A 16,449-nucleotide genomic window follows, 5' to 3' on the forward strand; every position below is an offset into this window, starting at 1 on the left:
CCTTTCCTTGCCTCAGTTTCCTAATATATAAAATGTAATAATTATCTCATAGAGGAGCTGTGACAATGAAGTCATGTAATATATAAAACATAAAAATACAGTGCTTGGCACTTAGTATTCAGTAAGTGCTGCTTAAGCCCATCCATTTACTGCTTCTAGAGGGTAATTGTGCTGTGCAAACCTTTTTTACTCCAGCTTTCCGTATTTCACTTTACTTGTGAGATAAGAATGTTTTAGTAAGCTACAGAATGAAGAAAGTTCAGAATCCCCATCTAGTATACTGTTTTGTGTCCCTGCCTATTTTTTTCTAGAGAATAGGAAATGGTCACTGGCCTCCTTTGATGTTGATATGACTGGCTCACAAATGTATTTGCTAAACAATGAGGTATTTTTGTTCATTTCCTGCAGACCTCACTCTACAGACAGTGCCACACATAGAAAGATGACCCTGTCACTTGCAGATAGATGTTCAAAGACACAGAAGATTAGAATCTTACCAATGGCTGGTCGTGACCCTGAATGCCAGCGCACAGAGATGATTAAGGTATGTTGGCTGAGGTTTATCCTGGAATTTTGGAATATTAAGAATAGCATTTCCTAAAATGTTGTTCATCATCTCCTATTGACCCACTGTTTATCCTTCCAGCTGGCATGAACACGGAGCTGGTTTCATTTCCTAAGCATTTGGCAAATGGGTAATAGGGTGATAGTCCTAAAACAAACCCTGGCTTGGGTTCTCTCCCACCAGGTCCTGAGAGTTTGGCAAACATATGATTGAAAGAATCTGAACTTTCACAGATAATTTCAAGGATGATTAAATCATCTATGAAAACAAACCCTGGCTTGGGTTCTCTCCCACCAGGTCCTGAGAGTTTGGCAAACAGATGATTGAAAGAATCTGAACTTTCACAGATAATTTCAAGGATGATTAAATCATCTATATCTGGTTTAGAGTCCATGTCAAAAATCAGTGGAAATGCTCGAGAGATTTGGTCTAGGTAGAATATAAATAGACAAGAAGTTTCCCCCCTTTTCTCCTGAAGGTAGGGGAGCTGGAGGGACCTTGAAGACTCCAGGACCACATTGAGAGATGCCCCAAGCCCTCCTTCACATCCCCAGCTTGCATGGAAATGCACAAGGAATCAGCTAGTTTGTTCTTAATCCCTATTCTACTGACAGTGATTTTTACTCTATACTCAGCACAACCACATACTATTTAATGAAACAGTGTCCAGCAACAGAATTAGAGTTGTATGCAGTAATAAAGCAGTTAAATGAGGAACCAAATACCCCTGACTTCTCATACCCTGGCCCCGCCTAGTGAACCCCAATGTCTAAAAGCCAGGCAGATGGAAGGGAATGAAGGCTCTGCTTTGGGGCTCAGGGACCCTCCCCACCAGAACCTCCCCATCCTGCCATCAGGAGCTGTGGGGAGCTCTCTGGGTTGAGGGCCCCAGACTGGAATATGTGGGCACCATGGTAGTTCGGTGGAGCCTGGGCAAGTCAGGTGTCTGTCTCAGGGTGAAGAGAACCCGCCTCCCTCAGGCGTCCACTGGACATGAACGAGGTTCCTCAGGCTGGTCGCCACACTCTGGGCTCTGCCTGGCAGCACAGGGGACGCTGCATCTCCCAAGGCTGTGCCGGTGCCAGTTCTGATGGGGCGGTTGGTGTGAGGGAGGGAGCCTTTGCCTCTTCACCCTGTGTTTTCTTCACGCCTTCGAACGAACAAGATGATGACCATGTGTGGTAACAGAGGTGTAAAATGGAGAGAACTGTACCCTGAGGACATAGGAACTGGTGTTATCCTGGGCGAGGCATTTACGTGTTCTTTACAGTAAAGTAGTTTCAAGGGGGCACTAAGTGAGTTCATTTTTTGTTTTAAAGTTCAGTAATTTATTTGCTTCTTTACAGAAAGAAGAAGAACGTTTGAGGGCTTCTATTCGTAGGGAATCTCAGCAGCGCCGCATGAGAGAGAAACAGCACCAGCGGGGGCTGAGTGCTAGCTACCTAGAACCTGATCGATATGATGAAGAGGAGGAAGGTGAGGAGTCCATCAGCTTGGCTGCCATTAAAAACCGGTACAAAGGGGGCATTCGAGGTGAGTTTGGGCAGAAATTAAATGTCATCATGTCGGGGTCCAGGAATTTATCTTTGCATTGAGCATACTCTGAATGCTCAGTCACTGGACATTTTGTTTTTAAGGAACCAGTGTTAATGAGTGAGACATTTTGAGGTCTACAGAGCTAAAGACTCATTGTGGAATCCTTTCAGGTCAGCCTGGAAGGGCAGAAGCTGCCTGTGCCCTCTCGCTTTCAGACTCATCCCTTGAGCTTCTGCTTTCTGATTTGAAAGTCTGCCGATTATATTTGGAACTTCTCTCAACTTTTAAATTACTAGTTAAGAATCAAGAAGTTCAGTTTTTAAGAATCAGGAAGTTCAGTTTTTCAGCGAGTACATGTGTTTTCTTTCAAAGTTCTCCATTGCATATTCCCTTCTTTCACAACCAATAATTTATAATGGTTAACATTTATTCAGCACATACTGAATCCCAGGCAAATACTCAAACATGCATCCTATTGGATCCTCATTACAATGTTAAGACCCAGTTACTAGTATTGTCTTGTTCTTTTTAAAAAAAATTGATTACTGAACTAATTATATTAGTTTCAGGTGTACAACCTAATGATTCGGTATCTGTATATATTGTGAAATGATCACCATAGTAAGTCTAGTTAACTTCTGCCACCAAAGGTAGTTACGGAATTTTTTTTCTTGTGGTGGGAACTTTTAAGGTCTGCTCTCTCAGCAACTTTTAAATATGCAGTACAGTGTTATTACCTTTAGTCACCACACTGTACATTACATGCCCATGACTGATTTATCTTCTAACTGGAGCTCCTACCATTTGACTCCCTTCACCCTTTCCTCCACCCTCCACACCACACCTCAGGCAACTACTAATCTGTTTTCTGTATCTATGAGCTTGGTTTTTTGTTTTCCTTTTTTTTTACATCCTTCATACAAGTGAGATCACAGTGTTCGTCTTTCTCTGTGTGACTTATTTCACTTAGCATAATGCCTCAAGGTCCATTTTTGTCTTGTTCTTACTGAGGAAACGGAGACTTTGAGAGGTTGAGTGGCTTGCCCAAAGACACATAGTTGGTACATGGACAGTTCTTGAACCAAGGCGATCTGACTTCTGACGTGTCTATCTCCAGAAGTTTCCCACAGCCTGCAGCAAGATGTCATGCTTAAAAAAGCAAACTGAACCTGAAGATGGAAGACCTGGGCTGGACTCAGCTCTGCCACTTTTTGTTTAGTTTTGTTTTTGGCCATGCTACACGACCTGCGGGATCTTAGTTCCCCAACCAGGGATCAAACCCACACCCTCAGCAGTGAAAGCACGGAGTCCTAACCACTGGACCCCCAGGGAATTCCCAACTCTCTTTTTAGTTAGATGACTTTTGGAAAGTTACAGTACCTCTTTTCTGTTACCCTTATCAAGAAAAGAACAACCTATTAGTAATAGTATTTATACCATGATGAGGTTGTTTTGAGAATCGAATGACATAATACATATAAAGTACTTCATCCAGCCCTTGGCATATAACAAGTACTAAATAAATGTTACCCCAAACTATTGTCATTGTTCTTACCACTCATGGGCTTTGGGCAAGTGACTCCATGTCTCTGAATACTGAGTTCCCCATCTATAAAATGAGGATCTAATCCCCCCCAGGTTAGCTTTGATAGAGATTTGGGAATCACTGTACAATGTAAGGTATACCTTGGGTGACCATGTTCCTGGTTTTGCCCTGTTAGAATGATAAATTATAAGAACACCCAATTTTCCCTTTCTCTGACCCTCCTGTGAAACTCCCTTCTCCTTTTTCACAGCAACTGCATTTTATTTATTTTGGGACTATAGTACAGAGACTTTTTTTTTTTTTTTTTGGTGGTTCACGGGCCTCTCACTGCTGTGGCCTCTTCCGTTGCGGAGCACAGGCTCCAGATGCGCAGGCCTAGCGGCCATGGCTTACGGGCCCAGCTGCTCCGCGGCATGTGGGATCTTCCCGGACCGGGGCACGAACCCGTGTCCCCTGCATCGGCAGGTGGACTCTCAACCACTGCACCACCAGGGAAGCCCCCACCTCTTGCTTTTATCTTTAAAACTTATTTTGGAATTAACTGTTACCCTGATAAAAGAATGACTCAGACTTTAAAAACTTATTTGGAAATAGTGATGTCTGTCTCTTTAATCAGCTTGCACAAGCCTTTTTAATATTTAAAAGTGGTCAGATACCAAAAAAAAAGTGGTCAGATAAACCATTCTTGTATTTGAGAGGATAAGTGCTTCATTTCAACATATCTAAACTTACATTTACCTTTTTTTTAAAAATAAATTTATTTTTATTTATTTATCTTTGGCTGCATTGGGTCTTGCTGTGCGTGGGCTTTCTCTAGTTGCGGCGAGCGGGGGCTACGCTTCGTTGCCGTGCATGGGCTTCTCATTGCGGTGGCCTCTCTTGTTGCAGAGCACGGGCTCTAGGCGCATGGGCTTCAGTAGTTGTGGCACGCAGGCTCAGTAGTTGTGGCTCTTGGCTCTAGAGCGCAGGCTCAGTAGTTGTGGTGTACGGGCTCTGTTGCTGCGTGGCATGTGAGATCTTCCCGGACCAGGGCTTGAACCTGCGTCCCCTGCACCGGCAGGCAGATTCCTAACGACTGCACCACCAGGGAAGCCCACATTTACCTTTAAGTTTTAAAAACTTTTAATTATTTGTTTCCTCTGGAAAAAATGTACAAAGGAACTAAAGATATTCATCAGAAGAAAAATCTGGGAATGAATGGATCATTGTCTTTGAAAGTCACTTACAAATCTTCTTCCTTTGCTTTCAGAGGAACGAGCCAGAATCTATTCATCAGACAGTGATGAGGGATCAGAAGAAGATAAGGCTCAAAGATTACTCAAAGCAAAGAAACTCACCAGTGATGAGGTAAACCAAATTTATTCAATTCTAGAGGTTTACCCTGTACCTACAAGTCAACTCCTGGAATGAAGAGGAGCTCACAGCCCAGGAGCACAGATAGATGTCTACACACTTCACTGAAGCTCAGAGAGATAAATCCAGTAACAGGACTAGGGGTGGCCCAGAGGAGGGTCTGATACCTCTGCTCAGAGAAGGAGACCTCTCGTTGGGTGTTGAAGGAATAATGGTAGGTGTGCAGGGCAAACCAGCCAGGGTGGGCATGCCAGGTAGATGGAAAGGCCTGGGGGAAGACACATGGCCCTGAGATACCAAGGCTCGACTAGAGAACTAGAAATCATTAATATGGGTAGATCAGAGCATGTATCTCTTCTTTCTTTTTCTCTTTTTATTTTCAATATATTTTTTAAATTACAGAAATAATTCTTATGGTAGAAAAATCTGTTTTTATTTAGATGAACTCATATTTGAAATAGTATTGAGTAATTCAAGAAAATAAATTCCCATCTATTATTGAAATAAATTTCCAAAGGAATTTTAACTTATGTTTTTGACAGTATCCTTTTCAAATTATAAGAGTACAGGTGCTGAGAAATTTTAAGTCTTCTTTCAAAATATAATTGACATGTAACATTATATAACAGTATATTAGTTTCAGGTATACAACATAAAGATTTGATCGATACATGTATATATTGCAAAATGATCACACCACAATAGTTATATGTTTAGTTATAGTTATATGTTTTTTTCTTGTGATGAGAACTTTTAAGATCTATGCTCTTAGCAACTTTAAATTGTACAATACAGTATTTATTTATTTATTTATGGCTGCGTTGGGTCTTTGTTGCTGCACGTGGGCTTTGTCTAGTTGTGGTGAGCGGGGGCTACTCTTCGTTGCGGTGCATGGGCTTCTCATTGCGGTGGCTTCTCGTTGTGGAGCACAGGCTCTAGGCACGCGAGCTTCAGTAGTTGTGGCACGCAGGCTCTAGAGCTCAGGCTCAGTAGTTGTGGCGCATGGGCTTAGTTGCTCTGTGGCATGTGGGATCTTCCCGGACCAGGGCTCAAACCCATGTCCCCTGCGTTGGCAGGCGGATTCTTAACCACTGTACCACCAGGGAAGGCCACAATACAGTATTATTAACTGTAGTCACTCTGCTGTACATCACATCCCCATGGCCTACTTATTTTGTCTTTTTATTTATTTTTTTTAATTAATTAATTAATTAATTTTTGGCTGCGTTGGGTCTTTGTTGCTGTGCACGGGCTCTCTCTAGTTGTGGTGAGCAGGGTCTGCTTTTTGTTGTGGTGCGTGGGCTTATTGCGGTGGCTTCTCTCATTGCAGAGCACCGGCTCTAGGTGTGCTGGTTTCAGTAGTTGTGGCTCACGGGCTTTAGAGCGCAGGCTCAGTAGTTGTGGCACAAGGGCTTAGTTGCTCTGCGGCATGTGGGATCTTCCTGGGCCAGGGCTTGAACCTGTGTTGCCTGCATTGGCAGTCAGATTCTTAACCACTGCACCACCTGGGAAGTCCCTATTTAAGTCTTTTTAGATTATTTTTATCTTTGCTATTCTTGAATTTTGCTATGGTATGCTACTTAGTGTTTCCTTTTATTTTCCTGATTGGGATTTGTTAGATTTTCTGAATCTGTAGATTGGTATTTTTCATCAGTTCTGAAAATTTCTCAGCCATTAATTCTTCAGATATTACTTCTGTACCATTCTGTCTCTCCTTTCTTCCTGAAACTCTGATTAGATGCATGTTATTCCTTCTTACTTTATCCTCCATGACAGATCCTCAGTCTCTCTTTCATATTTTCCATGTCTTTATCTCCCTGCATTCTAGGACAGTTCTTCAGATCCTTCTAGTTCAGTGCTTCTTTCTTTAGCTGTCTAATACATTGTTAATCTCTTGCATTGAATTTTTACTTTGTTTCAGTTTTTTATCTCTAGCAGTTTAGTTTCTTTTTCTAATTGGTCATTTTTTAAAATTCTGCTCCTAAATTATATTTTTCAGTTTCTCCTTTTAATGTCTTTAAATATTTGAAACCTACATGTATGGTCTTTTATGTCTGAGAATTCCAGTGTCTAAAATCTTTACATGTGTGATTTTACAGCCAGTTACTTCTGCTGGCTTTTTTTCATGATGACTTATTTCTCCATGTGCTCTGCAACTGATTTACTTAGCTCAGATCAATGGGAATTTTTGTGGCTTAGGTGGATGGATTCCTCCAAAGATGGTATATATTTGCTTCTGCCAGGTACCTTGGGACTACTTTAAATTATATTCTTGGAATAAGGTCTTCTTAGTTTTACTGGAAGTATGGGTTCTGACTTGTGGTTATGAATTTTCCTAGAAATTTTAAATTTTTTGTTTTAATCCCCTGTTAATTAGTTCTAATGTTAGAGATTAGAAATTATCCTGCAGGCATTTAGAACAGGGGTTGGCAAATTACATCCCACTGACCTAATCTGGCCTGCCACCTGTTTTTTCAAATAAAGTTTTTTAGGAATCCACCCATGGTTATTCATTTATGTATTTGTCTATGGATGTTTTCCTTCTATAGTGACAGAGTTGATTAGTTGCAACAGAAATCATACATATGTCTTGTAAAGCCTAAGACATTTATTCTCAGCCCCTTTACCAAAAAGGTTTGCTTACCCCTGCCTCAGAGAAATGGGCCTGGGTTTATTTCTACTTCACCTGAACACTAAAGATACAGTCCTTTGGGGTCTGCTATTAATCTGCTCCACTTGGCCCTTGTCTCCTGTCCTCAGCACCCTGCAAGGCATAAAACCTCAAGCTCATGTTCACACAGTTTGGTAAATGTCTTCAAGGAGAAAGCCTGCTTTCGTGCTGTGCTTATCTCTGTGGGTTCTTGCTTTTGCTTAATTTTAGGTCTCTGATTACACCTTATTTTCTTGCCATCACTTTGGTTTGTTCATAGTTTTTCATCATTGTAATTTTCAATGGGAGGGTTATTCAAAGGATTGTTCTGCCATATTGTGGGAACATTGTTGTGTTCCTGTTATTCATGATTTTAATGTATTTTGATCATTTTGGCCTGTGAACTGTGAGCTTCTGTGAGCTCTTTTCTCATGTGAAACAGAATTTTGTTCTTGCGTTATTGTTAATTACAACATTTAATATTTCCCAGTCTTTCTTGAAAGTGGCATGCTATGGAAGATAACTAGACAAAAATTGTTAAATTATTCTGCAACATACTTGTTTTAAATTAGATAGGAAACATCTTAATCATGCATTTATAGTATGTTGAACTGTTGGCAAACAGGAATCCTCATCTAAGCAGATGCCGTTTTATTTTTTGGCAAGGAGAAACTGTGAATAAAACTTGAAAAGTGCCATGGGACTTCTGTTTATTTCTAGTATTCTCAGAAATGAGATTTCTAAATGTGATCCATCAAATAGTCTTCTTCTAGTCTGGGCAATTGCAAACCTGTAACTTCCTGACTTAAAAATGTCTCTTGCAAATGCCTCCTAGCTGTCTGTTATACAGGCATTTTATTTTAAAATAAATGCCTCCTAGCTGTCTGTTATACCTCTATCTTCCGCACCCAAATACTCGCCGTTAAGTCTTCCTGTACCCCTCCTTTCCCCTTTCCTGACAACAGAGACTTTACTTCTGCCTGGACCTCCCAACCCCTGCCTCTGCCTCCCCTTATTGCCCCAGTTCAAGTCCTGGCATGGGTCACTATGGGAGAGAGGACGAAAGGGGTCAGACCTGCTCTAGGTCCCTCTCCTTATTTGCACACTAAACCCTACCCACACACCATGAGCCTAGTTATTCCTCTGAGATAAAGCGAGTTTTCAGACCCCAAGTCCCCACCCCAGAGAAACACCGTTGTCACCAGAGCATTCCTTGATATGGGGAAAGGGCATGGGTCTGGATTAGAATGAACTGGATTACTGAATCTTGGGCTATTTTATACTACTTGTATGGCCTTGAGCAAGTCATCTCACATTTCCAAGTCTGTTTCCTCATCTGTTCTATGGGGTTTATGCTCGCTGCCTTGTAAAGTTGTATTATAGTAAATAACAGATATGAAAGTGGGTGAATGCTAGCTTCCCTTCCCCAACAGGGTCTAAGTTACAAAAAAGGAGAGAAACAGAACTTTTTATCCTCCCTTATTTTTGTAAGCAGTGAAAACTTTAGAAAACCTAAATTACAGCAAAAGTGGAAAGATGGGTAGTAGAAGAAACTGTGGAAAAGGGAAAGACTGCTGTGGAAAGGAACATGCAGACAATGGGAAGGAAGGGCATCACTGCCAGGTCTCAGCTTTCTTGGATGAAAGAGATGACCTGCCAAGGACTACCTAGAATGTGGTGCTGGTGGTCTGGTTCCTCTCCATGTCTCTCTTTCCTCCCCCAGCTCTGCCTCGTGGAGCCTCCCTTCCCCCCTTGTCAGCCCTGCCTTACCTGTTAGAGGCCCCTCTGTTTATGGAGCCATCAGCAACTTGGAACCAGGGTAGTCCCAGCTTCCCCTCCAGTGTGGTTGGGATTCTGAATGTGTTTCCGTGGAAGCCTTGACACTCTTGGTGTTGGTCACTTATACTTTAATACACCCTTATTTGTATATATTCTTAGGTATATTTTGGGTTAAATAAATTCTGAGAGCTGGTTTCTAATGTGAGTTTTACAATCAGTCTAAAAAATAAATTGTTGGAAGACAACTCCAACAATTGGGCTGCCTGTTCCTGTGTCTTTAGGGACCTGCATTCATGGCTGTATTAGGAAGCTTTGTGTTCATCTCAGAGGTCTCTGAGACTGTCCTCAGTTTTTTTCTTTCTTTTTTCTTTATTCTGCTCTGCAGTAGTTATTTCCACTATTTTATCTTCCAGGTCACTTATCCATTCTTCTGCTATCCGTTATTCTGCTATTGATCCCTTCTAGAGTATTTTTCATTTCATTTATTGTGTTGTTCATCATTGCTTGTTTCCTCTTTAGTTCTTCTAGGTCCTTGTTAAATGTTTCTTGCATTTTCTCTATTTCCAAGATTTTGGATCATCTTTACTATCATTATTCTGAATTCTTTTTCAGGTAGACTGCCTATTTCCTCTTCATTTGTTAGGTCTGGTGGGTTTTTACCTTGCTCCTTCATCTGCTGTGTGTTTTTCTGTCTTCTCATTTTGCTTATCTTACTGTGTTTGGGGTCTCCTTTTCGCAGGCTGCAGGTTCGTAGTTCCCGTTGTTTTTGGTGTCTGTCCCCAGCGGCTAAAGTTGGTTCAGTGGGTTGTGTAGGCTTCCTGGTGGAGGGGACTAGTGCCTGTGTTCCGGTGGATGAGGCTGGATCTTGTCTTTCTGGTGGGCAGGTCCACGTCTGGTGGTGTGTTTTGGGGTGTCTGTGGCCTTATTATGATTTTAGGCAGCCTCTCTGCTAATGGGTGGGGTTGTGTTCCTATCTTGCTAGTTGTTTGGCATAGGGTGTCCTGCACTGTAGCCTGCTGGTCGTTGAGTGAAGCTGGGTGTTGGTGTTGAGATGGAGATCTCTGGGAGATTTTCGCTGTTTGATATTACGTGGAGCTGGGAGGTCTCTTGTGGACCAGTGTCCTGAAGTTGGCTCTTCCACCTCAGAGGCACAGCACTGACGCCTGGCTGGAGCACCAAGAGCCTGTCCTCCACACGGCTCAGAATAAAAGGGAGAAAATAGAGGAAGAAAGAAAGAAAGAGGATAAAATAAAATAAAGTAAGATAAAATAAAGTTATTAAAATAAAAAATAATTATTAAGAAAAAAAATTTAAAAAGTAAACAAACAAAAAACCGGACGGACAGAACCCTAGGACAAATGGTGGAAGCAAAGCTATACAGACAAAATGTCACACAGAAGCATACACATACACACTCACAAAAAGAGGAAAATGGGAAAAAATAATCTATCTTGCTCCCAAAGTCCACCTCCTCAATTTGGGATGATTCATTGTCTATTCAGGTATTCCACAGATGCAGGGTACATAAAGTTGATTGTGGAGCTTTAATCCGCTGCTCCTGAGGCTGCTGGGAGAGATTTCCCTTTCTCTTCTTTGTTCTCACAGCTCCCGGGGCTCAGCTTTGGATTTGGCCCCGCCTCTGCGTGTAGGTCGCCTGAGGGCGTCTGTTCTTCGCTCAGACAGGACGGGGTTAAAGGAGCAGCTGATTCGGGGGCTCTGGCTCTATCAGGCCGCGGGGAGGGAGGGGTACGGATGCGGGGCGAGCCTGCGGCGGCAGAGGCCAGCGTGACGTTGCACCAGCCTGAGGCGCGTCGTACGTTCTCCCGGGGAAGTTGTCCCTGGATCCCGGGACCCTGGCAGTGGCGGGCTGCACAGGCTCCCCGGAAGGGGTGTGTGGATAGTGACCTGTGCTCGCACACAGGCTTCTTGGTGGCGGCAGCAGCAGCCTTAGCGTCTCATGCCCGTCTCTGGGGTCCGCGCTTTTAGCCGCGGCTCGCGCCGGTCTCTGGAGCTCCTTTAAGCCTCTTGTCTCTTCGGCAGCTGCAGACTTTTCCCCGGACTCCCTCCTGGCTAGTCGTGGTGCACTAACCCCCTGCAGGCTGTGTTCACGCTGCCAGTCCTCTCCCTGGGATCTGACCTCCGAAACCCCAGCCTCAGCTCCCAGCCCCGCCCGCCCAGGCGGGTGAGCAGACAAGCCTCTCGGGCTGGTGAGTGCCGGTCGGCACTGATCCTCTATGCGGGAATCTCTCCGCTTTGCTCTCCGCACCCCTGTGGCTGCGCTCTCCTCCGTGGCTCTGAAGCTCCCCCGCTCCGCCACCGGCAGTCACCACCCGCGAAAGGGCTTCTAGTGTGTGGAAACCTTTCCTCCTTCACAGTTCCCTCCCACTGGTGCAGGTCCCGTCCCTATCCTTTTGTCTCTGTTTATTCTTTTTTCTTTTGCCCTACCCAGGTACGTGGGGAGTTTCTTGCCTTTTGGGAGGTCTGAGGTCATCTGCCGGTGTTCAGTAGGTGTTCTGTAGGAGTTGTTCCACATGTAGATGTATTTCTGATGTATCTGTGGGGAGGAAGGTGATCTCCGCATCCTACTCTTTCGCCATCTTCTCCTGTCAGCCTGTGTGCATCTAATATATGAGTATTTTTGTTATTTGTTGCATTTACATGGCACAGGGATTTATTCCAGCCAAGTTCACTAAGGCAGAATCCCATACCCCTGCTTTCACAAAATGAGGTCTCCTGAAGGTTGCCACTCAACTTTCTAAGTCCTGGGAGTAGCAGGCCTGCATGCCTTTGCTGGGCTTTACTGTGCTTGTCTGTAGCCACCTGGGAAGTCAGTCCTGGAAGGATTTTCAGAGCAGAATTCCAGAGTATCTTACCCGAGACAGTGGATTAGAACCGATGCCAATTAGACTTCTTTGGGAGAGCTTTGACCTGGCTCCTGACTTCCCAGCTGCTTGGCCCTGTCTAACTTCCTTTAGGACAGGCTTTACCACCTTTTAGACCTACCATGCCCGTTATTCTTTTATTCACTCAAATTTAAACCTATTAAAGAACTTTAGAGCTGAAGAGACCATACACACTGAAGTTTACTTGGAGAAGGTTGCCACAAACCAGGCTGGCATGTAAATAGTTTAAGATAAGATTCATCAGCTGAAAATAAAGGAAAAGTGGTGGTAGTAGTGAATGTGCTTCTTGCCTTTGCCAGTGTGGGGTTGGGAGAGAAGTGTTTAGGTTTGCTCAAGGCTGGGAAGTAGAAAGGAGGCTTGTCACAGCCTGGGGGCAGGATCCATCCTCCAGGCTTGCTGTTGGGGTAACTTTATTGCTGCCAGCTGGGAAGTAAGTGCAGGAGGACTTCTGGATCTTTTCCTGTGGATTCATAACTTACCCCTTTGAATTCTCCTATGACTTCAGCTCTGTGGGGATGCATTTGGGATAATAAGGCAGGAAACAAGTGTGAGATAGTATTGATATCTTCTCCTCAGAGGGCCAGGCATCAGAAAAAGTGGCTATGCCAGCTTGTATGCTACATCCAGAAGCATTCTCTGGACAGGATAGTAAGATGCTTGGCCTTCCCCAACTTCAACTTTTAAACTTTGTTCACCCTGTTTTATTTTTGGTGAGGAGTCTTGTTAAGGCAATTCTGGAGTATCATATTTAGTATCATTTCATTTTAATCAATTTTTGATATTATTTAATGTTGATCTGTTCAAATTCTATCTGTAAGAAGTGTTTTTAGAAAACTTACCAAATTTTTTGTTTCTATTAGAACATTATACAACGTGACTTTAAGCAGTGGAAACTTGTGTATGAAAGCCTTTAATTTCTTCAAAAATATTTTTTCAAATATTAAAAAAAAAATCTTTATTATGTGAATTTTTAGTACATCCAAAACAAGAAATAGTTGTTTCAAAAAATTGACAGTCTTGGGCTTCCCTGGTGGCGCAGTGGTTGAGAATCTGCCTGCCAGTGCCGGGGACACGGGTTCGAGCCCTGGTCTGGGAGGATCCCACATGCCGCGGAGCAACTAAGCCAGTGCGCCACAGCTACTGAGCCTGCGTGTCTGGAGCCTGTGCTCTGCAACAAGAGAAGGCCGCGACAGTGAGAGGCCCGTGCACCGTGATGAAGAGTGGCCCCCGCTCGCCGCAACTAGAGAAAGCCCTCGCACAGAAATGAAGACCCAACACAGCCATAAATAAATAAATAATAAAAAATTGACAGTCTTTAGGGCTTCCCTGGTGGCGCAGTGGTTGAGAGTCCACCTGGTGATGCAGGGGACACGGGTTCGTGCCCCGGTCTGGGAAGATCCCACATGCCGCGGAGCGGCTGGGCCCATGAGCCATGGCCGCTGAGCCTGCGCGTCCGGAGCCTGTGCTCCGCAACGGGAGAGGCCACAACAGTGAGAGGTCCGCGTACCACAAAAAAAAAAAAAAAATTGACAGTCTTTAGAATGCTTTTTAGGTAACGAAGAAGTGAAATGCTCAGCAAGTGGAGAAAAAAGTTTAAGTAAATGCCTAATTATGCTCAAAATAGTCAGCAGAACAAGCGGTTATATAGGCTGACTTCTTTGGGAGAGCCCTAACTCTTCCCAGGGCAAAGCCCATTTCCACTTTCCTGCAGCTCTTCTCTATATACAACAGCTTCTTCCCCCTGTGAGACTGGGTCATAATTGCTTAGTTCGCCCTCATGGGCCTGAAATTGGGTTTTAGGGTTAGTTTTGTTATTACTCCGTAGTCATTTTGAATGCCTCTAGTACCTGTAGATTTGGAAACTGGCCATGACTTTAACCACTGGTTTTATTCAGCTGGTAAATGTTCTTATTAAAATTTATGTTATTTTTGGGTTTTCAGAGGGTTATTCAGCTCAGAGCTACTTTTGATAAACCTTTCTAGAAATATTCTCTATGAACTTTGAGATTCTTCAAATTTTTATCTGTTTAGGAAGGTGAGCCTTCTGGAAAGAGAAAAGCAGAAGATGATGATAAAGCAAATAAAAAGCACAAGAAGTACGTGATCAGTGACGAAGAGGAAGAAGATGATGATTGAAGTAGAAAATGTGAGAACTTTATGTATTTTATTGTACAGTTTGTTTTATAAATATGATGTAAACATGAATTATTTTGACTGAAATAAATTGATTTGCTTTTGAGTAACTTTAATTGTAATAAAAAAATTTAAAAAGCAGGTCTCTGTTCAAGAAATTGACCCCTCCCAAAGCAGGCTGATTTTGTTAATGCCTTACACTAATTCTTAGGTTTTAGTGAATTCCTCCCAGGCCCCACAGAGAAGCCTTGCAAGGGCCAGGTGAAGCGAGTGAGGCATTCTTCTGGGGTGCAGAGTTTTAAAAGGGGCGCAAAAAAGCCTCCGTAATTGTATTCGTTTGCTAGGTCTGCTGTAGCACAGTACCACAAATTGGGTGACTTAATACCACAGAAACACATTCTCTCACAGTTCTGAAGCCTATAAATCCTAGATAAAGGTGTCGGCAGAGCCGTGCTCCCTCTAAAGGGAAGAATCCTTCCCTGCATTGTCCTAGCTTCTGGAGGATCCCACTAATCCTTGGCTCGTAGCAGCATAACTCCAATCTCTGCCTCTGTCTTCACATGGCTTGTTCCCCTGTGTGTCTGCTCTGTGTCTCTCTGTGTCTCTGCTCTGTGTCTCCAGATCCCACTCTCCTTTCAGGATACCCATCAATGGGTTTAGGGTTAACCCTAATCCAGTGTGACCTCATCTTAACTAATTACATCTGCAAAGATCCTATTGCCAAATAAAGTCACATTCTGAAGTTCTGGGTAGATATGAATTTTGAAGTGTCCCTATTCAGCCCACTACAGCAATCAAGTTTAATAATACCGTAATACAACATTTAAAAAAATTAAAATTAATGTAAAAATATGATGAATAAAATGTCAAAAATTTAAATAAAGATGATCTGACAGGGCTGGGATTAGGGTAAGCCAAGTGAGAAGAGTGGCACAAGTACAAAACTGGATAGATTGTCTCTTTATTTGAAATTTTGATGTTTTGTTTATGGGAGTGTTTTGCATGGAGTTGAAAATGTATTGCAATATTATTTACCTTGATCACTAAGATTCTGGCACCACTTATATTTTTCACCAAAGTGAGTATCTCACATGTTGCGTCCTAGTTGTAGCCCTGCTTTCGCACAGCATGGTGGCTGGGTTCTAATGGTGAGCACCCCAAGAGAGCTGTATTATCTTTTTTCAAAATCCACCACATTCTGTTCAATAGAAGTGAGTCACTGATGTGAGCTCATATTCAAAGGGAGGGAAGTTTGACTCCTCTCGATGGTAGAAATGGCAAAGAATTAGCAGATATATTTGAAATCCATATTTAAGATATGTATTTGTCTTTTCTGCAGTGCTCTTCTACACAGCCTAATCTTTCCCTTATGAATGGACTAGGCCTGTGATTACAATCTAGGAGGGGTGGCTTGTGGGAGGCTCTTCTGAAGCCTGGTTATAGAGAAGTGACATTGAAAGAGAATAAGGTCCTAACTCACCACTGTGTCACTCTCCTAAACTCAGAAACCTTCAGTCCCTTGCTGTTTCTTGGTTTATCAAGTTGAAACTCCGATGCCTGGCTCTTGAGAGCCTTCATTTTGACTCTGTCCTTTACAAGGCAACATTGTTTTTTCACTAGCAGACACATATGTGACAGTGATTGAGCTCTTGTCTCTTGTCTCCAAACCTGCCCTTCTCTACAGAGCTTGGCTATGCAGAGCCAAGGCTCTGCAAGCACATTTCAGCTTTGCCAGCTGCCCCCTGTTAGGGGGCGCCAGAGGGAACTGGGAGCCTGAATAAGAAAGAAAAGATTCCTCCTTCCTGTTTGTTTATGGAACTTTTCTGGGGGCTTCCTGTTGACCTCCATTCTTTCTGAGGGGGCTCAGCAGCAGCAGTAGTTTCTTCCCACAGCAGCTCAGTCCGGTTTGCAGTTTACCAAGACTTGAAGAGGCAGCTTCATTGTACTCCCGAGAGACATCAGTACCAGCAGGACACTTCCCTTC

The 16,449-nt window shown here is 43.2% G+C and overlaps 1 protein-coding gene across 4 annotated transcripts in view; it reads left to right on the top strand.

The window, feature by feature from the left end:
- LEO1 (LEO1 homolog, Paf1/RNA polymerase II complex component) overlaps positions 1 to 16,430 on the top strand; it is a 50,768-nt gene extending 34,338 nt beyond the window's left edge. Inside the window, exons 9-13 of one of the 4 annotated variants that reach the window (XM_049705993.1) lie at positions 409 to 544; positions 1,912 to 2,098; positions 4,897 to 4,994; positions 14,364 to 14,478; positions 16,361 to 16,430. In XM_049705993.1, coding sequence (XP_049561950.1) covers positions 409 to 544; positions 1,912 to 2,098; positions 4,897 to 4,994; positions 14,364 to 14,468 — 526 coding nt within the window. In that variant the 3' untranslated portion in view covers positions 14,469 to 14,478; positions 16,361 to 16,430. Of the gene's footprint in view, positions 1 to 408; positions 545 to 1,911; positions 2,099 to 4,896; positions 4,995 to 14,363; positions 14,607 to 16,357 lie in introns of those variants that run through there. The other 3 variants (XM_049705992.1, XM_033409088.2, XM_004281670.4) reach the window with 3 other exon arrangements.
- Positions 16,431 to 16,449: the final 19 nt, after the last annotated feature.

The sequence above is a fragment of the Orcinus orca genome, chromosome 2 (assembly GCF_937001465.1).
Source record: "Orcinus orca chromosome 2, mOrcOrc1.1, whole genome shotgun sequence".
Taxonomy (NCBI): Eukaryota; Metazoa; Chordata; class Mammalia; order Artiodactyla; family Delphinidae; genus Orcinus; species Orcinus orca.